We start from the raw sequence: 23,558 nt of genomic DNA, 5'->3' as shown, positions 1-23,558 counted from the left end.
AAAAACACAAGTTCTCGAGATGCGTTTTTTTTTTTTAAGGGTAGCTTTTTTTAAATTTGAGCATTTTTAGGACACCGTGTCATATGCAAGACACAAACGCAGTGATCAAAGATGTCTGTCTAGCACGTGTTTACATACAAAAGAGGAAGTTTATTTACTTTGCAAAAGCATGGAAGTGGTACTTACTGTACCAAATTGTTCTAATGATAGGAAAATCCATGCAAAAAATAAAAATACAAAAATAAATAAAGACCCTGTCATTTTATTAAATATTAATTATATTTGTATATATCATTAATAAATTAATTAAAATTTATTATTATTATTATTATTATTATTATTATTATTATTATTATTAAGTAAAAGGAATGTGTTAAATTGACAGCCATTTCGAAAACACAAATACATGCACATACACACAAACATGGAGGGTAGTGCTCTTTGAAGAGGTAAAGAACCAGAGCGTGGATCAAGGGCCACCTCTGACTCTTTTGGCTTTGGATAAATTGGACTCTTCTCTGCTATTTGTTGGAGGGAGTCATGTCATTGAAATGATAATGAAATGAATGATATCGCTTCTCTGTTCCTTTTTCTCTTTGTCATTTTGTTTTTCCTCATCTTGTCCTTGTTGTCTGCTTTTCTGTCTCCGCTATCTGAGTATAAATATGGGGCATGTGTATGTGGTGCCATAAAACAACTTCCATTCATAGAATTTAATAAAGAGGACTTCCAAAAGGAAGTTTGGAGGACTATGTTCACATAATCCCACCAATTACCTCATTTTCTTTGATGTCGGTGTTCCTGCTCCATCCCAACCCCACGCTCTTTCTCCACAGTTAGTTAGGGGAGGGCACACTGTTTCACGTTTACCAGCCCAATCTTGTCTGCATTGTTCTTACATGAGCATTAGAAATCACACTGAAGATTTGCATAGAATCAAATCTCTTCCTCTGTCTCATTGCTAATGTCCATCCCATCGCAGTCATATGCAGGGACTGAGTCAGTGCAGCGTGAAGATGTTAAATTGATGCCCAGCTGCGGTGAGCCCTTGCTTGGCTGAGCTCAGGCGGACAGTCCTTACTGACACCTGATATTTATCTAAATAGGCTCTGCGTGATGCAGAACCAAAACACTCCGGTAGGATTAGCAACATGTTGGAAATTCATCAGGGCATGTTAGTATGTGCGCTCAGCATTATGAACAGCAATATTTTGCCTGTTTTGCAAATAAAGTGAGTGTGTGTCCTAACTGGATTGAGTATGTATCTGTTCATTGAAGGAAAAAAGAAAATGATTATTAGTATTAGTATTAGTATTATTATGTCTTCTGCATGATCACGTTGTCATTCCCTTATGAAAATGGTCCATTTTAAAATTAGTTTCCTGCAAAATAAAATCATCAAATTATTAAAAATAAATAAATAAATACAAAAAAACTTGTAAATCTGCTACATATGGAGGAAATGTAAATGCAAAATGTTTTTTTTTTTTAAAGTGTTACTGTTAACTTAGTAATGTAATACACAATGGATTGAATTTCAAACAACAGTAAATTGAAAAAATACATAAACTACAGAATTTGATATTATTCATTTTATTAATTTATAAGATGCATTTAATTAATCCAAAATATTTGTGACATGTCATTAATTTTGTGAAAATACATTAAATAAAAATAGAAAAATTGTAAATTTTATGTAATACATATATATATATATATATATATATATATATATATATTTATTTATTTATTTATTTTAAGTGTTGATATTTTAACTTGGTATATTAATTCAATATACTATGAATAAAATATAAAACAGCAATAAATTACAAAATACAGTTTTATTTTGATATCATAATCATAATATTATTATGATTTTATTGATTTATGGGATAAGTTCAATTTTTTAAAAGTTCTTTTGAACTTACGATCTAAAATAATTATATACAATTTTCTTTAACTTTTTTTTATCTGTAAATTGGAAATCTGCTACAGTTTTTCTTTTCTTTTTTGAAATACTCTTTCAATACCATGTTGCATACATAAAATGTAGCAGTCACTAGGTCTGTGATATCAGGTTTCTAATTACTGTGACTCTAATGACTCCTTAAGTATATTGTACATTTGCGCTGTATTGACACTCAGTTAAATGCCTGTGGTGCAGAGCTGGTTTCTAAACCTCATCAACACCCCCATAACTCAACTCAAATCATGATAATATCTGATTGCTAATGATTCCAGGTGCAGTGATGTCGCCACCTCGCTGCATGGAGGATGAACTGCATGTTGCTCTGTGTTCTTTCTGCACAGGGCGTCGTTATGGAGCTCTTGTGTGGTTCTCCCTCTGTTGGCACTCACATGGATGTCAGCTGTGCTGGCCATCACAGACCGCCGATCAACCCTCTTCCAGGTGCTCTTTGCCGTCTTTGACTCAGTCCAGGGATTCGTCATCATCACAGTGCACTGTGCAATGCGCCGAGAGGTCAGTGGGCAACATCAATGATGCAACCGGCAATGATCCAGTTATCTGTGTAGAAATTCTAAGAAGAGTCACAATTATAAAAGATAAAGTTCTTAATAAGTCCAAGTGTTTTTACTGGGTCAGAATTGTCTTGGGTGGGTAACTTGTATACAGGGTCATCACCCACAGCGAAAAAGATGCCCTTTTCAAGTTTTTGAAATCTTGCACCCTCTGTTCTCCACTATGTGGGTCTCTTAGAAATTTCTTGATAATACTTTTCACGACTGTTCTTGACATTTGAAAACACTTTGATAAGATGGTTAGTAATAAACTGGTGTTTTCTGTGTCAATGCAAAGATGAAGTTGACGATTCGGACTCGCCATGAACACCAGAGAAAAATGCATATTTTATATTGATTGCATAATCAGAGAGTAGCCTATTTATTTTTTGATTTTAATATTTTCGGTTAAAAGTGGACATTTCAAGCTTGCTGTAATATATAGCCTATATTTCTCAAATCTGTGAGGGTCAAACTGAGTTTCGGCGCACTCCAGTTCACATGCAATGCAAGATCGCCTTATTACATTGTCTGCTATATATATTTGCTTATTATTTATTAAATATGGGCAATTGATTGATAAAACATTGATCAAAATTAAGATACAATTTATACAAAACGAAAATCTTTTAAAAATAGTTTTCTATAAAACAAAACTTAATGAAGTCATCAAAATCATGTTGTCCAAACAGCGCCGTTGCTCCCCAGTCTTCACCTTTTCTCTTGCCGGCTCCATCTCTACCTGCAGACTGAGCTCATTATTGCATATTTAGAGATTCTGAGCCTCTGGCATCAAAGAGTTTGAGAAACACTATTTTAGATAACTATATTATGTGCATATGATTGGCCATAACAATATATATATCTTATAACAATTAGAAATAAAAGTTTCACTTTTATACTGCCAGTCTTAGAGGACAGTCAGAGGTGTATTTAAATGGAGATTGGAGGAGTACTTTTATTTCAGTCCATTATTTTAATGCCCACTTAGGAATAAATCTTGGCTTGGACCATTGATGCAATCAGTTTTTTGAAATAGCATGGCCTGCTTTCACGTAATAATGGTTTGCTCTGACCGGCCATAAATAAATCAACTGATGGATCAAACTATAGTCACATTGTTGTGGGTCTGTAGCCAAGATGTGACAGTTTCAACTCTCCAGCATGTACTGAATCTTGGCTGACTTTCACACACCGGGTAAATCAAAATATGCTGCTGGAGTTTAAGGAGGGAGAGAAAAAATCAGTTCTAAATCGCTAAGCCGTATATGTTAAATCAATATCGCAAAACTGAAGGATTAGAGTAAAATAAATCCTGGTATTATTTTTGTAAATATATGAAAATCCCTGGCAAGCTTTGATGTAATCCCTAATAGCTTCAGCAAAACAAGAGAGTGGAATGTAGTTTGTGCACCGGATCCTTGCGCTAGATGCAGTTTGATGTGCGAAGTACACTTTGAAATGGAAGAGTCAACAATGGAAAGGCCGCATTGATGATTAGCACAGGCTAATGAGAGGAGGATGTTTGTGGGAATAGTTTGTTCTCATGCGTTTATGAAGATAGAGAGAGTCTAGAAGCCATGCCATCGGGTGTCATTCTGATACGTCTGCAGCTTTGTCTCGGCAGACAGTCATCCATAAACAAGCTCTGAGAATGAGACCGTCTCCCGCTCTGTCTTGCGAAACAGCCTAGCGTTTCTGCACATCGTAATTTTAGTTGCGGTGAGGGGAGCAGACTGATTACAGATTCTGGTCTAGGCGGCTGAATAGTGTTGCAGCATGATAACTCATGCTCAGTTGAATAGAAAGAGAAGGGATTTACTAAACAGTGCAGAGAATGTGCAGTCAATAAATAAAGTGTTTCAACAGAATATGCTTGATGCTATTCGGAGGACGCAAGTAGATTAAAGTGTCATTTGTTCAGCGCGTAACCTTTGCAAACCGTAAAGGTTGTGGCAGATCAACCTCTTGGGACATGTACAACATGTTGTAGAATGAACGTCTCAAATATGTCTCCAGTGAACACTTTAGATGGGATTTTGTCTAGATCATGTCTGAGTTCAAGCAAAATACATTAAAAACAGGAATATTGTGAAATATGATTAATATTTTAAATCACTATAGTTTTCTATTTGAATGTATTTTAAAATTTAAGATGAATTTCCAGCAGCATGATCTTTCATAGAAATCATTTTTATATGCTAATTTAGTGCAATAAAGAAATATTTGTACACTCTTTTCGAGCAATCATTCTCAGTTAATATCTGTATTTAGCTCTGTCCTAGTGTGATTGATTCAGCTGAGAGGGGCCTCCAGACAGTCTAAGAAAATCTCGGTTATATCTGTTATGTCTTTTGTTGGCAAAAAAATAAAATAAAGCTCTGATCTTCCCAGTTAGGAAACACTGTGATTTCACTTGGTCATTCCGTAGGCGTTTTGGCCATAAATCTGTATGCAAATAAGTGGCATCCCGTTGCTACGGCTACACTGTCGTCAGGGGAAACAGCCTATCACATTGTCTTTTTTTCTTTTCTTTTCTTTTTTTTTTTTTTTTGATTAAAGGGAGTGTCTTCCTCTCTATTGTTGTAGAGCCGGTGCGTCTGCAGTTATGTAAACTCCTGTGGAAATGCAAACAGGCTCACTGCAATGTTTTTCACTCAGTAATATAAAATAACATCAAAGTTTTATGAGAACTCACATACAGACACCCTCTGTAGATTACTACAATAACTAGATTAAACTGATAGATAAAGAAGAGATAAAGAAGCTGCTAGTGTCTTTAGGATATTTGCTATCATTATTAGTTTGATGTTAGCATTCACACAGGATGGATATTCACCCCTCCTATTCTTTTTTTCTAATAATGATGTCACCGTCTTCAGAATCACTAACAGTCTACATGTTATACGGTGATTGAGTATAATAATAAAAAAAAATCTAGAATCAAAATGAAAGATAGAAAAATATCTATTATAATATTTAATACTCATTTTAAAATGTTTTAGTCTGCATTTTAGGACACTCGCACTGTTTCTTTATCTTCTCGGATCTGTGTTGACAACGTTCCTGTTTTCTTTTCTTAGTATTCCCTCTGCCGGAACCTTCTTTTGTTTTCGCTCTTCGACCACACAATACCTCATTTTCTGCCATTTTTCAGAAACCGGGAGAGGCTGACAACTCTAACATTAGTGATTGACACCAGCAAAGAACACGCTTGATGGACAGCTGTCAACTGTGGTTTCATTCATGCGCATACTAACTGTACTCACTTTAAAAATGTTTAAAAATGCCTCCTTAAATTTTATTGGGTAACTTTTGTTATATAATATGGTCCAGCTCTCTTTCATACCTGAGCTGTGTATGAACAGAAACAGGACTGGCAACCATATTTTGCTGTTATGAACAGCCCTAGAAAGGCTTGAAATAATGATGATGTCATATTTGTTTGTTTGCTTTATATTATTATTCCCTAGTTTTTAGATTTAAACGATCTCTGCGAGTCACTCTGGTTGTATCCCATGTCTTCCCACCTCAGGTACAGGATGCAGTGCGCTGCAGGATGGGTGGGTGCAAAGACGACAGTGAAAACTCTCCAGACTCCTGCAAGAACGGCCAGGTGCAGATCATGGTGAATAGCATTCCATTCCATCTCATCTCACATGGGACTCTCAGACGGTCTGCTTCTCCACTTTTAAACATCACGGGGTACTGGGTGACTGTATTTCAAATCGGATTTGTTTTGTAAATCGGAGCAGGTGACTATTCTAGAGAAGGTTGCTAGATAAAGCTTGTTTCATTTGGGAAAGCCATTTTGTGTAATTTCTAGTATTAGGTGAAAGTTACAGGTATGCGACCTGTATTCAGTTAGAGACTTAAAGGGGACCGATTATGCAAAATTAACTTTTACGTGTTGTTGGTACATAATGTGTGTTGGCAGTGTGTGTACACAACCACCCTATAATCATAAAAATCCACCCACTCCTTTTTTTAATCCCCATAAATCATAAGCAGTGTCTCAAAACAAGCTGTTCGCAGAATCTGTAAAATGTGACGTCACATTTTACAAGCCACACCTACGATGTGTGAGCAGCACACAATCTGCCATGTTTATCTTCACGTATAAAAAGATAGTATAAAAAGTACTTTATGTCAAAGTTATATAGAATATAGAAGTTATACAGAAGTTTTCAGGTCAGTTTTTTTTGTTTCTTTTTATTTTTTGGGTCATATTAACAGCGTAGACAGCAGGATAGATACTGTATATTATGTTGCTTACACTTAAAATGCAGATCAAATAAAAATATGCTGTTTATCTTCATAGGCATAACCGACTGTTTTTTTGCAATTTATATGTATTTGACGGTTCACGTGCAATAAGACATGAAAGAGAACTTAGTTTAGTACTCACATGCCATGTGACAGCCGCTTTCTGTACATGTGCCCTCAAAAAATAAAAAATAAATAAAAAAAAAATTTATCAGATGTTTAAACTGATATGTCTTTAAAACACATGATTTCTGTGCAATAGACCTGATAAATCAAAACCAGAAAGATTTTTTTAGCAGAACATCTGAGGAACGAGCTGTAAAGGCACAGCCCTATTATGAGCAGCAGCTCATATGCTTTTAGACACATGCATGAAAACAGTGAGTTTCTGTTTCCACTCAGTTTGCAAAATGATACAATAAATGTCCTGTGGGGTATTTTGAGCTACAACTTCACAAACACAATCTGGGGACACCTGAGATTTTTTTTTTTGTTTTTTTGAAAGGTCAGTTAGTTTTGAATAAAATTAACAGTAATTATATTAAATAATAAAAAGCAGTAAAGAATGTTAGTAAAATACTTGGCACTTATAACTTTATTGGGTATTTTCATATAGTTTTTAAGCCCTTTGCCCTGTGCCTTGCAGTAATTTCAAAGACTAGACTTGCATGTAACCATGGTAACTACAGCAGAAACTCTCCAAGTGTGTGTGTGGATCAGTTTGGCTTAGAGGGATCACCGCCCCTGAAGGTCTGCTGCACCTATCGCCTTCCTTCCTTCAACTCACCCCTCACTTTTTCTCTCTCCCTACCTTTTTCTCCATTCTGCCTCTTTGCCGGCAGAGGGGCCCACACCGTCCGAGCCTCTACAGTCAGGAGCAGTGTGGCTCGCTCCGATATTCACCTGGGTGCTGCAAAGGCTGCCACCAAACCTGCCCTGCCCACCCTCTAGCCTTGGCCAATCACAATCATGGACATAACCATAACCACACCCACATTCTCCACCAGAACCACACTCAGACTTTAAACCATAGCCACCTTCTCAATCACAACCATGCTCACAATCTCGACCACAACCATGTCCATACTCTTAACCACACCCTCGACAAGAACCACACCCACACCTTGAGCCACAACCACATGCATACGCTTAACCACAACCATGCCCACGTTCTCCACCAGAGCCAGAGCGTTGTCTTGGAGCACAATCACATGACCGTACGTCTCTGAAATGTGCTTTATTGCACGTGTTTGCTTTAGAGTTAGTGCTGTCCATTTTAGAGTGTAGCTGACAGCATAGCATGAGCATTTTAGCCAGCTATTTAGAGAAGTGGTTGGCTGTGAACAAGTTATTTAATGCAAAGTAACTGCTTAGATTCCATGGCTGTGAAGTAAAATTTTTGCATAGTCACAGGTCTCTTTTCTTGTCTCATGTCTTGTTCTTTTTTTTTTTCTTTTTTTTTACTTCAACACGCATAGGTATACAAACAGGTTGCCCTCACTAGGACGTTCTAAAATTGTACCATTGTGTAATGCCCTGACTAAAGCTTTGTTTTGAACTCCTTTGAGAGTAAATTCTTTTGGCAGCAATAGCCAACACTGCATTTCAATGAGGGCCTGGAGTTGAGCTGCTCTGGGATGGACATTTTTGGTTTACCCTGAGGGACTCAGTTTGTGTCCATTGTATTGTACTTTTTTTTAAGAGTCCTCCCCTTTTTTCATGAAAATAATATCAGTTTTTTTTTTTTTTGGAAAGTCAAGCCCAGCTGTGTCAGACTGTGGTATGATAATTTTTGTTCACTTTGGTTCATTGTAATTAGTGCTGGTGCCAAGGGATCTGCTATTTACTGTAGAGGTGTTACAGATGTGTTGCATTAAACCAGTACTTTGTCGAAACACAGCGGGATGATTGCTAAAATTAACAATGTGTTTATTTTTGATGGACTCTTTAAACACCACATACTGGTTGCAACAGATTAGCTCCACCCTTCATCATACATAAATTGTATGACCCAAAAGTAATTGATTAAGAATGGGTCTCAGTAAGTTTTGTTCACTTGTGGGCAGCATTCTGTTTGTAACAAGCTGAAGTTATCTCTTCTCTGTCCTATATTCACTTACGCAGACGGACTTTGAAAAAGATGTGGACTTAGCGTGTCAAACAGGTAAGTACTTCTGGGACCTCCGATTTTTCTTTCATTACCGCTGTCCTACCTCTTTGCTCTCTAATTCTTGCACTTAACCCTGCACATCATTGTCTCCCCCTAACTTGCAGAAAGAGGACATCCATGTAAGTCTCAATCTTAAGTTAGAACATTTCTGTTTGTGTGTCATTTTTGTTAGTTAGACTACAGCATTTTATTGTTTTGCATAAACAAATTGATTGCCATATCCTTATATACTTTTGGGATGCTAGAGCCTTAATTGGATTGTTCACCCAAAAATGAAAATTCTGTCATTAATTACTCACCCTCATGTCGTTCCAAACCCGTAAGATCTTTGTTCACAAATAAAGACTCTTTTGATGAAAGCCAAGAGCTTTCTGACCCTGAATAGACAGCAATATTACAGAAATGTTCCCAGGCCCAGAAACATAGTTAAGGACATCATTAAAGTAGTCCATGTGACAGAAGAATTTAATAAATTTGTTATTTTTGATTTCTTTGCGCACAAAAAGTTTTTTCGTAGCTTTGTAAAATTACAGTTTAATCGATTATGTCACATAGATTATTTTAACGATGTCCTTACTACCTTTCTGTGCCTTTAACTTGGTAGTTGCGTTGCTGTCTATGCAGGGTCAGAAAGCTCTTGGATTTCTGTCAAAAATATCTTAATGTGTGTTTTTCGATGAACGTTGAATGGTCTTAAGGGTTTGGAATGACATGAAAGTGAGTTATAATGAGAGAATTTTAATTTCTGGGTGAACAATCCTTTTAATTTCAGCTTGGAATGTCAAGTTCCAAGAACTGTAATTGGCAGGTTTAGTTTTAACACTCAACCAACTTGATCATGCTACTAGTTTCACTTTATAATGAAAAAGGCTGTGCTGCAGTGTTGACATGGTAGGTTTATTAACATCCAAACTTATCTTTGTCTGTAACCTGAAATGTATAGGTTTTAGGGGAGAAAAATAAAGGTTTTGTGGATTATAAACTACCGTTACTGTAATATCAACCTTATACCATTCAAATTAAGACAAAATCAAAGGAAGGTTCCTTTTTATCAAATTTTGTATGTTATTTTAAATATATGCACTTGTTTTGTATTAATTTCTTTTCTTTCAAATTTTGTACTGAGTTGTGTTGGCTGTTAAATGTGACCTTATTAATGATGTATAAAACCGGTAGGCCATTACGGCTCATGGTTTTTCTCTTAGAGGAGCTGATTTGTGCATGGCTTTCCTTCCTAACCCTACCTAATTCAAGTGAACTGCTACTGTAACACCTCTGGGGCACCAACATTTGCAACCATCCAACTTCTGCATGCCAAGATTCCTGGATAATAATTCACCTGCCTGAAAATGTTTGTCCTTTCCTGCCCTCATTGCCTTACCTTTAGCTTCTCTTTTGACCTGTGCACTGACACACTCCATTTCCACGCACTGTAACTGAGCTCATTTTCTTTTGTCTCTTTCCCCATCATTCCCTCCACCGATCACATTCTCTCTGCACCCACTCAAATCAACCTTGCTTATTGTCACTGCTTCAACCTCTCTCCAAAACATCTGGGCTCTGTACCTTTGGGAACTGCTTCGTAACCATCTTCCATCCCACCCCTTTCCTTTTCTGTCATGTACTGTTTTGGCATCCAAATTTGTTATGATCTATTTCTCTCTTGGTTCTTTGCCTCACTGTCCATCTGTGTGATCATGTGCACTCGACCTCTGTTTCTGTCTCTTTTCCTCCTCCCCACTTCTGTCTATCTGTTCTCTTTCTCTCTTACTTTCTCCTTTCTACCTCAGTCATTTTTAAGGAGGTAAACACCTGTAACCCTGCTACCATAACTGGCACTCTATCCCGCATCTCCCTGGACGATGAGGATGACCCAAAGTTGTCAGCTCACCAGGAAGGCGTTAATTTCAGCAGCCTGCCTGGGAACATCCCACCTCCTAATCTCCTGGTGCAGGTACCTCCTTTGGGTCCGTTGAATGAGCTAAGCGAGCAGCCACTAAAGAAGGAGGTTAATGTGGAGCAGCAAGGTCAGCATCAACGATCTGGACCCATCTACTTGTGCACAGAGAGCGGGCTGGGTTGGCCCCGACCAAACCCTTCTTCCACCCAGGATTCAGCTGGTGGTGTTGGTGGGGAAGGGGACTACATGGTGTTGCCACGTCGGACAGTCAGTCTCAAGCCCCCTCCTCCAACCCAGGATGAGGGGAAGCCCCTGAACATTACAGTAGATGACCCTCCCTTTCCTCCACCCCCTTCACCCCTGACTCTGCATCCAGCAGAGAGTGAAGCATACCCTGCAGACTTTGCAGCTGTGGACCACATCAGCATGAACCTAAACCGCTCCTATGGCACACTCAAACAGTTGCCAGCCCACACCGGGCACACGCATTCCCACACCAACACCCACACCATGCAGGTCAAGCAGAATCGTCCCTCTGTCCGGCAGATCCTCACCTCGGGGACAGTGGAGCGCACCAGAACCCTTCCCCGCAACCTGGGCAGCACCAACACCAGCCTCTCGGCTGGATCTTTGGAAGTAAGTAAGGGTTAAAAAAGGGGTTCATTCTTTTTAAATCCAGAAGCATCATGGACACCACCTGCAGTTTGCAGTTTTGGTGTACAACCTAGGAGCACAATAGTGTTGTACTCTCTTAGCATTCTTGCCAGGAAAAGGGAACTGGGGACCACATAGCACAAAGTATCATTATGGCAGGTGTAAGGTCCAGGCACTCAGCCCAAGGAAGGTATCTGGTGCTGGATGAAGGTTTCCTGCGTGTTCGGTCTTTCATCATTTTTGAGCGTCTTTGATCATTTCACCGAACACGCAGGAAACCTTCACCCAGCACCGGATACCTTCCTTGGGCTGAGTGCCTGGACCTTACACAGGTAAATGTCAGTTCGAAAAAACTAGGATGAATGTAGTGATTGAGAAACACACCAACCCAAACACACAAAGTGTACATTCCTAACCTAGCAACATAGAGTTTCTTACTAGATCTCTCAAAATGAAAATTGTCATTGTTCACATCATTCCCAACATGTTTGACTTTCCTCTGTGAAACACAAAAGAGGATCTTTTGAAGTCACTGGGGTCCAAAACAACACTAGACCCCATTTGCTTTCCAAAATAACATATTTTGTTTTCAGCTGAAGAACATACTGTAAGTCAGGTTTGGAATAACATGGAGGTGAATACTTTAAAGGGGTCATATGATGCAATTGCAAGTTTTCCTTCCTCTTTGGAGTGTTACAAGCTGTTCATGCATAGATGAGATCCCTAAAGTTGCAAAGACCAAAGTCTTGAACTCAAAGAGATGTTCATTATATAAGTTAAGTCACTTCTGACTCACAGTCTATAAGTATTTTTTTCATATTGAAATAATTCGCCACTGATGATTCAATCGTGCGTTTTGTGTAGTGTAGAATATCACTTGTTGTTTGTCATTTCTCCGATCACAAATGCAGACATGGTTTTATGTTTACGCAGCACAGAATGCAACGCAACTTGTAAAAAGACAGTATAAGTCATTATGATCCATAATTATGTCCCCACTGAATGCAACAAATGCCTCGTTCGTAATGGGTTTTATCGTTTTTATCTCTTCACACCAGGCATCACAGTATAGTAAGGGGCGTAACATTTCCGCTTGAGGCATTCGGTCAATCACAACACACTGGATAGTTGACCAATCAGCATACAACTCGCTTTTCAAAGCGATGAGCTTTGTGAAAATCAAACTGCGTTTCAGTAAGGCAGGGCATATAGGTGCAACAGTAATGTACAGTATGTGAAATATATATATATATATATTTTTACCCTAAACCGCATAAACATGTTATAAATATGTTATTTTGAGCAACATCATATGACCCCTTTAAAGGTGTTACAAGTGAGAAATACAGAGGCTGAATTATCTTATTACTAATGTCTCCTTTCATTTCGGGGGCCGGATGACACTGCATCATCTGTAGTCCCTGAGACACCATACATACTGATCATCTAGCAACTCTCACATCAGTCTGTCACAAGAATCCATTCAGGTGTGCCTTCTATACCCAGAGTCCCCTGTCAACATGATGTTACACAACTTAGTGACTGCATCGGTGTGTATATATGTGTGTGTGTGTGTGCAGTTGCTCTTCTCTCTATAATTACACTACAGCCCCACAAGGAGAAACAGCAGATGGTGAGAGAGAAACAGCCAGAGGAAGTGCCTGAGAGAGCCTGCACTCCTTCATTAACGGACACAAATCCTTCCCTCTGTCTCCTACACATAGTTCTTGGGGCTGGGGCATGAATTTCTAACTAAAGTCAGTTGTCAAACTTAAAAGTCAACATAAAATGTGTAGTTTTTATTTTTTCAGCTCTTCTTACCAACCAAATGGGGTTTGAAACTGCAAATGATCAACAAGCAGAGGTGCTTAAGCATGGTCTCAGGAAGTCAAACTAATTGAAAACTTTTTTTTCTTTCATTTTAAACAGTGATTTGTGATTTAATGTTTTCTATCCTTTTTATCAAATAAATCACACACACACACACACACACAAGTATAAAATATACTACTAATAATAATACAACAAAAGGGATATAAGTAAGGCAGATTAAAATATTCCATACATTCATCTTTTTTTATAAAGCCTAGTTAGTTTGGGACCAAATGAATGAATGAACAATGCATTTTATATAGTGCTTTATTGTGTATCGTACATCCAAAGTTCTTTACATGCTAATTGATCATCTTGTATTTCCCTTTATTGAAGAGAACTATTATTTATTTTTGTTCATCCTTCAATATCATATTCACTCTGAAATTAATCATATTATGGAAGCAAAATATTAATTTCATGTTGACTTTAAAAATCAAATTAATGCTTTAAGATGACCACCTATAAAATACACTGTTTCTGTTTTCTCATTCATTCTCCATCTCTCTGTGCCTCACACACTTACTCATAAGTGCCTGTAAATGCATCCACAGGTTATTAGAGTATACACCATTATGTATATTACTTTCATATCAGTCATCATGTTGGAAAGGCTGCATTTTACCAGTTTTTTAACTTCACTTTTCTTCTAAAGAACTCACTGACTCAGGTTTGGAGTCATAAAGTTGGACCACTCAGGGAAAGGTACCGAAGTATTGATATTTTATAGGGCTTGAACCCTGGAGGGGTCTGCAGTGCTTTGGTTTACTCTCACCTCTCTCACCCAGTGACACCTGAAGTACCTTTGCCAACAACTAACTTCTCACACTTTAAACAAAGTAAACATTGAGATCATCCTCCCTTGGTGAGTGGCATAGTAACATAGGCCCGGGTCTTAACTGATTTGTGTTCTGTGTGTCTGAGCTTGTGACAAATCACCACAATGTGTACTGACACTATTGGTTTACTGTATTTGTTAGAGTGTTCCGAAGAATTTAAACTATATTTATTATAGACTGTCTCTTATATGAAATTTTAAGCTTCAAAAACAACAGGAAAGTAACATATTATATGTTTATATATTATAGAATTAATATATTAGATCAGAAATGATTTTCTACAGAAGTCCATGTGGCAACATTGTGTGTTTTGCCAAAAAAAATGGAAATGTGAGGAAAAAAGTCCTTACCGCAATAGGTCTTCACATTTTTGTGACAGTTGTCATGTCATTGAGATACAGATTGGCTGATTTTGCTACAGTGACAATGGCAATGCAATATTAGATCATTAATGTGCTCAGAGGTAGAGGTAGCTAAGGAATCCCATGGACAAATATATGTTCATAAAGGATTTTCAAACAGGTTTTTACCTTTGGAATAGGGAAAAGAAACTATGTGCAGGTAACATATGCAGAAAGAGTAGCCTACCCATTGTTCATTTATTCTACCAACACTGCAACAACACAAAGCCGGTTGACAATCTGTTAAGTTGTTCTTTAATAAAAAAGTAATGAAAATACAGATTCATGGGCCTATAACAAACATTTACTGCCTGTTGGACCAAGAGGAGCATTAAGTTAATTTGAGACCCTGCATACTACTGTGCAAACTGCAGAAGTACAAACAAATTTTGTCAAAACTAAGCAAGTTCCTACCGAGCAAGTGGTTTTGGTGTTTACAGAGGATTAGAGATGTTTACAGACTCGAGACATTTATAAAATATTATGCCATTTTTTAAACATACCACCGCTTCTGCTGTTTACATTATATGCAGACAGAGTCTTTATTTATTTATTTAATACATCAAAGGCTCATATCATCATCACTTATGCTGTTTTATGCAGGAAAATCCTATCCAAGGCCTATCCAACCAGTGGCCCAATCTGGCCTGTTTGATTTTTTCTTTGACCTACATAAAGATGCTAGTTAAATATCCTAAAAATTATGTCATTTAATATACTGTAGTAGATGAAACCAGTTTCAGGTATGATTTGAAAAGTACACATTAATGTATTTATTTATTTTTTTACATAGACATTGTTTTTGCACTTTTCTTATGCTGTAAGATGCCCACCATGCACACATTTGTTGTTGAATGGCAAATACACCTTTCCTGTGTTTACGGTGAAGTTCGGTTTCAATCCAAACATAAAACAGCCACTGGAAAAGCACTTCAGTCCGCTGAGGGGTATTATATGCTCACTGCACCTGCATGAGGCAGTTGTGTCATGGGCGCCAGTTTACTTGGGGCTGAAAGATGTGCAGTTGTGATTGATGGTGTCTTCTCTCCCCCTCCCCCTTCCCCCAGAGGAAAAGAGTACGGTACTCTGAGCTGGACTTTGAGGTAAGACCCCATCCCCATCTATCCTCAGGCTATTGTTTGTGCTTCTGTCCAACATTATCTAGAGATTTTTCACTGGACTCATACAGGAGCAAGTGATAGTTGCTGCTCTGGTGCTTGTTTCCCCCATCATGCATTTAGTATTAGCAACAGACCTATCCATGGCAAAACTGCTTAGTGTTTCACATGCCTTGTTTTTTTTAGGCTTTACTGCATTGCTTAAAAATAGGGTGACCAAATATTGCCATTTGAGATACATGCATTAACTTAATTGAGTGTGTATATGCCTTTGTGTGGTTCTGCTCAAAAGTTTACATCCCCCTGGTGGAATATGAAAGATGTTAATGAATATAACAACACAGGAGGGATTATAACAATGGTATGTTATTTATTTAGTACTGTCCTGACTGAGCTGTAGAAGATCAGTTGAGTCAATGTTTGGCCTAAACCATGGGTGTTAAGGTGGGCCAATGTCATGAGTTTGACATTAGATTTAAAGTTAATGTAAACAGTATTGGCGTAAAGTACAAATAGATGTAAAGTTGATGAATAGTTGTTATTTACAGCATTGCTGCAGTTCAAATATAGGTTAGGTACTACGTAGCAATGGTCAGTAAATTCAGAAATCAATTTAGCATTTTAGAAATCTGGTCACCCTGTTTACCATATGACATATTTGACATGTCTTCACAAAATGTGGTGTCTAATGACACAAGTAGAATATGTTTCCGAGTACAGAAGTATCAAGGCTGCAGAAACACTGAACCAGTGTAGAGCTCTGTAAGTGTTGAGTGAATGGCATTATTGTGTGTGAAAGAGATAGACGGCATAATGAGACGAGTAGAGACTGCACGTGTATGACTGAGGCAGCCTGGGGGGCACCTCCATGGAATGATCAACTGGCAGGATCCAGCAAATCTCCAGTCTAAAACATCCCAATACATTTTCTCCAGAACCCACTAGTGTGCTTTTAAACAAGTGTCTCTTCAATTATATTTGAAAGCTTAAGTTATGACTGGATATTTGCTCTCCAGTATGGAGGCTTCTTCTCAAACAGAGGTATGTCTTGTTACTAACGCATTCAGATGCTTTTAGAGCTCCATAACCTTTCCCATCCTAGTCAGTGCTGCATGAGATCTCCCTCCTGTCCTGATAAACATTTAAGGTTGACTGTAGATTAAAATAAGTTTAAATGATTTAGATAATCATTTGTTTTTGTCACAAGGATTCATTTCAAAAATTTAATTAGCTGAAATATCATTGTAAATGCATACTATTTTAGTCCGTGTAGTTTTAATTCATTAAATTCCTCTCGAAAACAAAAATTAAATAAGATTTAACTAAAATAGGTATTGCTCTGGTGAGAAAAAAAGCAGTCAGTCTTACAACCATGATATGTTTGCTGGTTTGGCATTTGTAGCACTATTTTTGTGGTCAGGCTGGATTGTTGTCTTTGTGTCCAAGTAATCATATTTTGACAAGAAAAAATCACACTGAGCATAATGAAGTTAAACAGGTGTATGTGCTACATTAAATGCCATAAAATGTAAACATTTTATAAATTCATATACTTAACTTTGGCAGCCCTAAAATAAACGAGTCTTGGTTATATGCAGTAACCATTTATAAAAAAAGGCAAAATACTCCAAATTCCATTATTTCTCAGAAATCAACCCAAGTACATGGACGCTCACATTCGCAGGGTTGGAGCTCCATGTCAGCTCTGCGTGAACACCAGCTGTGACTACAAAACAGCCCAGCCAGCTTCCAACCACCTCCAATTGGTGGAAGTATCTGTCAGTATGAAATGATACTGACCAGAGAGCTTTACCATTGTTTAATAGTCATCAAAACCGATCCGTTTTACTACACAACCAGAACACCACCCTCCGAGAGGATGCGTGTTCAAAGTGACCCTAGTTTTGCAGTTTAACACCAGTAGCCACTGACCCAGCTCTTCCCTGGCCTGCCCTTTCTTATTTTTGCTTTTGTTTCTTTTTGTTTGTTTTTGTTGTTTTCCCCTTCCTTACAGAAAGTGATGCACACTCGTAAAAGACACTCAGAGCTCTACCATGAACTCAACCACTCCACCAAGTTCCACACCATAGACAGGTATAACAGGGACCCTGCCATGTCCTCCTTTAAGGTAAGACCCCTCTAACCTGTGAGCCCACACTAATACCCATCCCTGACACAGTCAAATCCTTCACTTCAAGTGAAATAAACCCGCCATGTGTTTTCTAAAATTCCTGCGTAATTGCGTCATAAACTCGCTAAAGTAATACTATGCTCACACATGCAATGCTGCAATTGTAACTGGAACTCTAAATAGTTATCTTACACATTAATTACTGATAATAATTCTGTAAATAATTTGTTACTGGAGGAAATTCCTGTTTTAATGGTGTATTAATGTCGTTAATTCCTTTTAATAAAATGGATATGATAAATGAAAAATGAAATTCTATCATCATTTATTCACTCTCATGTTGTTTTAAATCTGTAGGACTTAAATGTATGGGCAATAACTTTTTGTTGTTGTTTTTTTTTTTATAAATATCTTATGTTTCACAGAAGAAAGAAAAGCATAAATGTACATGTTTGGAACGACATGAGGGTGATAAATGAAGACAAAATTTTCATTTTTGGGTGAACTATCCCTTTAAAAAAAAAAAAGAAAGAAAGAAAGAATGGGGAATGAAGAGTTTGTATTGTAATACTTGAATTTAAGTTAGAAAAAAAAGGTCGTTTGAAATGCACCTGGTGTTTGAAAAACTCATCTTTATCAGCACATGCACTACTTTCCATTTCTCCAAGCCTTGTGTTTTGTAAGCTAATTAATACAATATTAATAGTTGGATCATATTTAGTCTCTTCCCATTAAGCTTCTCAAAGTACACCTGCCCACTGCAGCACTGTCTCCTATCTGCTTCCCCTGGAAAGAGCTGACTGTTCATCTTTGCATTAGCTAGACTGCTGAATATTTAATGTTCTATTAGCGGAAGAAGCATTGCAAACATCCACGCGCCAGCGTCCAGAGGCTTTTGTCATTAAGATTTCAAAACAAATGCCCTGTGGAAAATTACCTGCCTGCAATTTGCGACAAGTGTATACTTTGGTGGCATTTGCCACATGCTCACTCACTTTTCATTTGGATCATTCTGTCTGCAGCCTACTATTCCAGCCCATTAGATCCTTGTACTGCATTACTTTTAACTAGAGGCATGTCCTGGGGTGGTCCTGGCCACTGGAGTGATTTGATTGGTTACTCCAAAATTCAAGCTATCTCTTAAGTTATCAGTGAAGATACATGTAGTATTTTTCTAGACAATGAGTCTCTAACCTACATGAGCCACCCCAGTCAAAAAAGTCTTGACACAACACTACTGGATTACTTCAGACAAGCATTAGATTAGAGGTTCATGTTCTCACATTATAGAGGATCGAATGCTTTCTAAATGCGTTTCAAATGACACTACAGAGTTCTTCTGACAGTACTGATGATGAGTCGTGATGCTTTTAGCATTCGCCTTTCGATGCCCAATGGAAAAGTTTCCAGCTTACAGCATAAAATTCTGTTGATTTCATTCCACAGGTTTGATTATGTTGACAATGCTGTAAGTACAGAGATAATGGTGTGCCCGAGAGTTTGAAAAAATGAAATTGCACATTTGAAATTATTATAATAACTCAGTGCCTAAGACAATCAATTATTTGGATTTCTTCTTTAGGTCAAGACCAACGCGAGAGTGGTTTTCCACGTATTATTCATAATTCCTTCATAAAGAAGTGGTTTTCAATGCATGGTGATAAATGTAATCTAAAAAAAAACATAAGTGCACTTTACAGGATCCTGCTGGATTCATAACCATTCAACATTACACAGCTTTCCCTAAAACCACTCTACCTCATGAAACCACATCTACCTCAAAAACTATAACATCATAACAACAAATCTGTGCTAAAACAATATAAAAAAAAACTGCCATGCCAGTGGTCTCTAAACCCCTCTAACAATCCGGCCGACTTCACAGGTTCCTCCTCCACCTCCACCACGACAATCTGAGCCTTTAACACGGAGAATGAGCTTCGTTTACAAAGAGAGCCAACGTAAGCATGTCAGCCAGACCCAGTATTCCCAGCCCCTGATTTATGAAGGCGCTCATTGGTGCAGTGTAAACCCTCACTTTGTGGAGTCTAGGAGGTGTAGAGGACTAAATGTTAGGTGTTTGTTGTTTTTTTTAACATTAGATTGTGTTAACTCAGCGTGGAACATTCCCTGCAATGTTGTGGTGTACTGTTGTAAATCACACAGCCTTGCGTTGACATCGTGCTTGTAATAGTACCAGTGCTGTTTTAAACCCTTTAAACTTTTATTTTAAACCAACCCATACATATAAACCCTTATAAACCACAAAAACTTTCAGTTAAATTTATCAAAATGTGTTTTAAAAGATCATAAACGCATAAAACTTAATTTGGCCACAAATCTGCATTAAAGTGCAAATAACCCTATTGTACACGGTAAGTAAACACATACTTCTCCAGCGGCAATGTGATGCTGATGATATTAGAAGTGCGTCTGGTGTGTGTGTGTGGGGGCCGTTAAAGAGATGAGTGCACATTCGGGAAAAATCTAAGCCATTTTTCTCTACTGTCTTATTCTAGAATTTCCTTTTATCCCATTGGATCATTCTAACAGCTTGTGAGGAAAGTGAGCTTAGTGGGGTCTCTAACACATCCAAATGGCCCCTTCCAGACACTGTCCATTTCTTCTAATCGTCTTTCTCTCTCTATTTCCCTCCTACATACGCTGACTTCAATCTCTCGTTTGTACCACGGGTTCTCTTCATCTTCTTTTTCTATAGGGACAGTGGTGGCGCCTTAGTCACTTGCAGTCCGTTAAATTGCTTGTGTTAGTGCGAATGGAGCTTGATGCAGTTTGAAAGGAAGTTAACCTCTAAGTGAAGATGCTGGCTGGGCTGATAGCTGTAGCGGAGGCACCCCATATGGTCCCAAATGGATGAAGGACTGCTAGCCTGTGTTCAATCTATTCATGCTAATGGGGATCCTACAAATGAACACAGCGGGAAACTTGAGAGCAGAGGAAGGCAACAGTCTGGCTCTTGAAATATGTATAAGTTGAAAACTTCTGCTCTTACACCCACTGACTTTTTTACGAAAGCGTAAACATCATGAATACATGCACCAAGTAAGCAATAATGTAATACTTGAACAAACCCTCAACCTAAAGTATTAAATTAAGGCACATAACCCACATAATGCATGCAATGGACATGACTGATGCTTTAAATAATTTACTAAACGTCTATGAATTTTTCTTCTTTTAAATGGTGATACAGTTTGGGGGAAAAAAACACTGAACTTTGGAAGGAGGAGGATTAAGGGAAGATTATTATTATTATTATTATTATTATTATTATTATTATTGTTATTATTATTATTATTGCCATATATATATCACAGTGTAATAGTAAATGCATTCAATTTCACAATAAACTATGAAATGTTTTTACATACAAAATCATATTTTATTGTCTTTTTTTTTTTTTTTTTTTTTTTGTCACAACCCTGGGAAGAATTACAACTGCAGCTTTTTAAAAGGAAATATTTAAGTGCAGAGACAAGAATATACTAAAGTCTTCAAGTAAAATACGTTATGGCTAACTCTGGAAAAATTGCTATTTAAAAAAAAAAAAAAATATATATATATATATATATATATATATATATATATATATATATATAATTGCAGCTAAAATATGTGTCAATTCACCTACTTAAATTACAGCTAGGTGTTAAAGGCCTTTATCTGCAATTAGAAAGTTTAATCCAAAGCATGATTACATTCTGTGACCCCTATCAACAAGCACTATTCAAACTGCTTTCTAGTATAAATGGCTCATTAAAACTTTCAGAACTCTATAGCACTGATAATATATAGTATCAGTCGTAGAGTGGTCTCATGAATCTAAAATTGTAATTGTCATGCTTTAAAGGTTAAGCTCTGAACAGCTATCAGTACTCACACAGTGTGTGTGATTATAAGTATGCATTAGTGTGCATCTGTGAGTGTTTACCTATTCTTAGCGTGTTTGGTTATGCCTCGTTGAAACTGTTTCCCTGCAGTTGAGTTGAATTATTGTTAGCCCAACTGTGAAGTTCAGGTTTTTGAGACTGTTTGCTACAGTGAAGACGAAGTATGTTTTCACCCTTGTCGATTTTTTCCCATAATGGTTTCCTCATTTACTAGAGCTTTATTCCTCTCGGGTATTTATCGAATAACCAATTTTTTGCCATCTTGTATTTGCCTTTTGTCCACACAAAATTAGGCCCAAAATGATATTTTCTTTACGGAGTATGGTGTTGACCGAACTTGACACAGATGCACCATCAAACAGCTTAATGAAGAGGCTTAAAGCTAGGGTTGGGACTCTTACACACTCATACACATACACACACGGCAAAAAAATGCTAATTTGCAGTCTGTGCCAATTAAGACATAATTAGTGAGACATGTCTGCGGATTTCACCATGTAGGACTCTCTTCTTGCTGTATTGTAGTTCAGCTTATATATGAATCATTGCATAGAAGGGATAATATTCATTCTTTTGACAGTTTTGTGTCTATTTTGCCCTTTTGTGTTTTTTTCTAACATTGAACTGAGTAGAATAGATTACAGACTATTAGCAGAGCTGACATAATGCAGTATAACTCAGCAATGGCTGTCATAGCAGAGAGACCAGATAAGGCTTTTAGCGCATTATCCTTTATACATAATGTATGACTTTATAATGGAGGAAACTCAGAGATCATGTATGCACTGAAGGTGACCGTATATATCAACATTTATTGTGGTTATCCGATTATATTTAACGCTCCAGGAGTTAAGAAACAAACAGCCTAATCTGGACATTATCCCATAATTCTGGCCTTTTATTCTGGGTGGGAGACCCCAAAGCTCACTGAATATATATTTTGTGTATAAATGTAGAGGGGAGAACTGACTAAAATTGCACAATTCTGCCTGTGTTGTTTCAGCACATTCATTAAAGCAATTATGCAAATCAGGTATACAATTATGCTAATTAAAATGTAATGCAAACAGCTAAAAAATGCGGTCAGTGTAATTTGCATGACATTATTGTATCTTTTGAAAAGGTTTTCATTGTCAAATTGTGGACGGTGTGGTGGACTACTGCTATCTGGCGTACTTTAGTACATTGCTCCGATCCAGACGCTTGAACTGGCTTTAAAATGCTAAAATTAGATATATAGCCAGTTAAAATGCTCTTCTCTATCATTTGATTATCTTTTGATGAATAACCGCTCCCAAAATGGCAAAATTAAAATTGTTTAGTGAATTCGCCCCAGACACTCATCTCTGACAAAGGCCTTTTTGTTTTATCCTGCTTCTTGTTCTGTGTTGCATACCCACACTGTTTTACTCGATCCACTATACATTTTTATCTTTTCGTTATTGCTTATTTTGTGTATTGTTGCTTTTTTTTTTCATAATGCACTGCTGCCTGTCTTTGTCTTTCTTTGGTTTGAACCTACATGTTTTCTGTCATAGTTTGACTGTAGCCAGGCAGTCAGCAGACCCAAGGGGCGACAAACAGAGAAAAGGTAACAGAAAGAAAAAAAAATCTCATCCGTGTTTGAGCCATAGAGTCACAGAGAGTGTTTCTTTTTGTCCTTTCCACCCTATAGTCTCCATAGAAACTTCTAGACCAGTGCAGAACTCCCACAGCGACTAAACTTGCTCTCTCCCGCTGCCCTGCTGCTGTAGACACTGCTCCTTTCACATCTTT

General features: G+C 37.5%; 1 protein-coding gene across 6 annotated transcripts in view; it reads left to right on the top strand.

The window, feature by feature from the left end:
- The window catches only part of LOC127979355 (adhesion G protein-coupled receptor B2), a 274,746-nt gene that overhangs the window by 247,039 nt on the left and 4,149 nt on the right, over positions 1-23,558 (top strand). For 3 of the 6 annotated variants that reach the window (XM_052584743.1, XM_052584741.1, XM_052584739.1), the window contains 7 exons: positions 2,311-2,482; positions 6,056-6,148; positions 8,911-8,950; positions 9,061-9,075; positions 10,747-11,492; positions 15,690-15,725; positions 17,755-17,868. In XM_052584743.1, the coding sequence (XP_052440703.1) occupies positions 2,311-2,482; positions 6,056-6,148; positions 8,911-8,950; positions 9,061-9,075; positions 10,747-11,492; positions 15,690-15,725; positions 17,755-17,868 (1,216 nt within the window). Of the gene's footprint in view, positions 1-2,310; positions 2,483-6,055; positions 6,149-8,910; positions 8,951-9,060; positions 9,076-10,746; positions 11,493-15,689; positions 15,726-17,754; positions 17,869-23,320; positions 23,374-23,558 lie in introns of all 6 variants that reach the window. The other 3 variants (XM_052584742.1, XM_052584740.1, XM_052584744.1) reach the window with 3 other exon arrangements.

Source organism: Carassius gibelio, chromosome B19, assembly GCF_023724105.1.
Source record: "Carassius gibelio isolate Cgi1373 ecotype wild population from Czech Republic chromosome B19, carGib1.2-hapl.c, whole genome shotgun sequence".
In the NCBI taxonomy this organism is placed as follows: Eukaryota; Metazoa; Chordata; class Actinopteri; order Cypriniformes; family Cyprinidae; genus Carassius; species Carassius gibelio.
Note: the sequence above shows the minus strand (reverse complement) of the source record. Positions and strands in the feature narration are given on the sequence as shown.